General features: G+C 43.1%; 1 protein-coding gene across 5 annotated transcripts in view; it reads right to left on the bottom strand.

Annotated features, from left to right (window-relative positions):
• The window catches only part of cdon (cell adhesion associated, oncogene regulated), a 50,989-nt gene that overhangs the window by 1,163 nt on the left and 46,858 nt on the right, over positions 1-2,968 (bottom strand). For all 5 annotated transcript variants that reach the window (XM_015384191.1, XM_015384193.1, XM_015384189.1 and 2 more), the window contains one exon: positions 1,432-1,661. In XM_015384191.1, coding sequence (XP_015239677.1) covers positions 1,432-1,661 — 230 coding nt within the window. The remainder of the gene's footprint in view (positions 1-1,431; positions 1,662-2,968) is intronic.

Consider the following 2,968-nt stretch of genomic DNA (forward strand, 5'->3'; position numbering starts at 1 on the left):
GGTGCGCCTTATGGTCGTGAAAATACCGTATAGTTTTCTACATTTTTTTTCAAACTAAAATCTAAAATCAGTGGTGTGCTTTTTCTTTCATCCCCATTATTTTGACACCCATACATAAACCTATTATTCGAACAGTCATCTAAGGGAGATTGGTAGTGAACAAACAGCATCATGATTGCTCAGGGAGAAGACAGTGGATAAAGAAAAGAAAAGTGTAAATCAGAGAAGCCAAGAGAACATGGTCACTCTAGGAGAATCGTTCAAGAAGCACTCGACAGATCTGGCCTTTATGAAAAACAACTTAAAAAAAATGGCACCAAAAGAAAGATATAAGAACTTCATCATCCAGTTAAACATCAAGCCATGGTGGGTCTCAGCAAACATAAGGCCTTAACACAAAACAACAAATTAATACTGCACTTAATTCTGAAGATCTTTTTGCACAATACAGAAGTTGCAGCATCATGATTCTGTCTGCAGGGACAGGGAAGGACACAAAGTTGACGCGAAGATGGATGGAACTAAAAGCAGGATAATCCTGGAAGAAACCTGAACTAGTCAAAGTAAAGACATAAATCAAACTGATTTATGTCTCAAATGTGCCACCAGTCTGAAAAAATGATGTGTCCTTCATTCAACCTGACCTTAAACTGCAGTGATGCCAGTTCTGCGGTTCTACACCACAATGCCTCTCCTTTGTGATGCATAGTGACATCTGTCTGGGGAAGAGGGCGAGAATAGAAGCTACTGGTTGCTCAGCCGAGCATGTCGAACTCTTACAAGCTGCACCGAGGCAGCAAGAGGATGTTGCCAATATCTTCTTCACTCTCATTTATAGAGCATGCATTAATATTAGGAAAAAAGTCTTGACTGATTCACTATGTTGCCTTTGAAGCTACAAATCTGTCTGAAAATACTTTGTTCACAAATGTGAATGAGTTCAGTTCTTGCTTGGTAAAATATGAGTTTTTGATGCAAAGTAACTTTCTGTAATAATCTGAGTCCCACAGCTTAGAAATATGCATTATAATAAAAAAGTTTGGGCTGTAAAGTAGTGCAGAGGGAAGCACCTGCTGCCTTGCAGCAAGAAGGTTCTGGGTTCGATTCCCGGCCCAGGGTCTTTCTGCATGGAGTTTGCATGTTCTCCCTGTGCATGCGTGGGTTCTCTCCGGGTACTCCGGCTTTTTCCCACAGTCCAAAAACATGACTGTTAGGTTAATTGCCTTCTCTAAATTCTCCTTAGGTGTAAGTTTGTGCGTGAATGGTTGTTTGTCCTGTTTGTCTCTGTGTTGCCCTGCGATGGACTGGCGACCTGTCCAGAGTGTACCCCGCCTCGCCCACTGACAGCTGGAGATAGGCACCAGCACCCCTCACAACCCCAGCAGGGATAAGCATGATTGAAAATAGATGGATAAAAAGTGGCTCAGTCACCTGTGCTATCCCCTTGACAGTTTTCATTTCTCCCGATCAGGCAACAGGAGTGCTTGGAGGGCGAGGAATCCCTGTTCCCATCAGGCGTTTGGAAGCCTGCATCGGCCTCTGGGTCCGAGCCGTGGTACTGTGGAGAAACCTGGCCCAAAGGAACCATCTCCAGGCCGTCCTGCTGGCACGGTGCCACGCGGTGCATTAAAGGCAGAGTGCCGTTGGTCTTATTGTAGCATCTGGGCAGACAGAGGAAGAGATGCAAATGCAGATTAACAAGACGGCGAATGAGAATAAACCTCTATGTGAACAGAAAGACTGTAAAACAAGCCCAGAACTCCGACACAGCTGCAGAAACTGCTCCAAAAGAGCTCTGATGTAACAGTGACATGTTGTGGTTTTAGGCTGAATGCTGCCTGCAGCAAAGTGTCCCAAGTTTCCCCAAACTCAAGTTCGCTCCATCAATAGATGACGGGATTGTGACAACCCCTCCCAGTCCCCCCCTTCCTCTGCAGCCAGAGGTAAATAAACACAGAGCTCATTAGGTCTGCTGGCTGGATGCACACAGAGTAAACTGTGATGCTGGGGACCCTTAAATACATAAACAAGACAAGCTGGAGGCCAAAGCTGCATCTATGCATGTGTGTGTGTGAGACTGTTTGGGCCTCAGAAGCACTGGCTGTCAGCTGCATCTTATAAAATGTGAGGAATGTTTAATATTTTCAGTACAGTTTGCTTTGAAAGATCCATTATTTTGCATCCTTCAGACCTTTTCAGATTTCTTTCCATTAAAATAACAAACCTCAGCGAAATTTATCGAGATTTAATGTTAGTCTAAATACAAGTTGTGTATAATTATGAAGTGAAAAGAAACGGAAAGGTTACGCTTTATCTATATTTACAATTAATATCTGAAAAATCGTCCTGTAGCCATATTTTGTTAAATCACCTTTCACTGAGTTACAGCTGCAGCTTTTTCAGGAAGGAGACTAACATTTGCAGCAAGTCAGAATGGATGGAGAGCCTCTGTGAAGATGATTTTTCGTGGTTCTTGCAGCAGCTTCTTAGATGCAGGGATTTGACTGGGTCAATCAAACTCATACATTAAGTTTAGGCTTATTTTGTTGGAAGATAAAAACTTCCCCTTCCGTCTCAAACTGTTTTTAACTTTTAAAAGGTTTCCTTCCAGGATTCAAAGTGAGTGTGGTGCGTTCAGGGTGTTGGCCTTCCACCAAACGCAGATGGCTTTTTTGGAATTTATTAATCGTGTCTTTATTGTTGATGCACTCAAATAAAGGCCAGATTTGTTGAGAAGGTAGACAACATGTTGCCATCTCCTATGTGAGCTGATGAGCCGTGCAGATATTCTGGAGTAAAAAAGGTGTGCTTTCCCCTTTGCCCATCTTGTACGGAAGAGGATTAGGGCCACTGAAAAAAAAAAAAGTTAACTGATTTTTTTTACCGTATTTTCACGACTATAAGGCGCACCTAAACGTCTTTTTTTCCCTCAAAATGTGGGGTGCGCCCTATGGTGCGGTGCGCCCTA

Source organism: Cyprinodon variegatus, unplaced genomic scaffold (genome assembly GCF_000732505.1).
Source record: "Cyprinodon variegatus isolate N-32 unplaced genomic scaffold, C_variegatus-1.0 Scaffold306, whole genome shotgun sequence".
NCBI classification, from domain to species: Eukaryota; Metazoa; Chordata; class Actinopteri; order Cyprinodontiformes; family Cyprinodontidae; genus Cyprinodon; species Cyprinodon variegatus.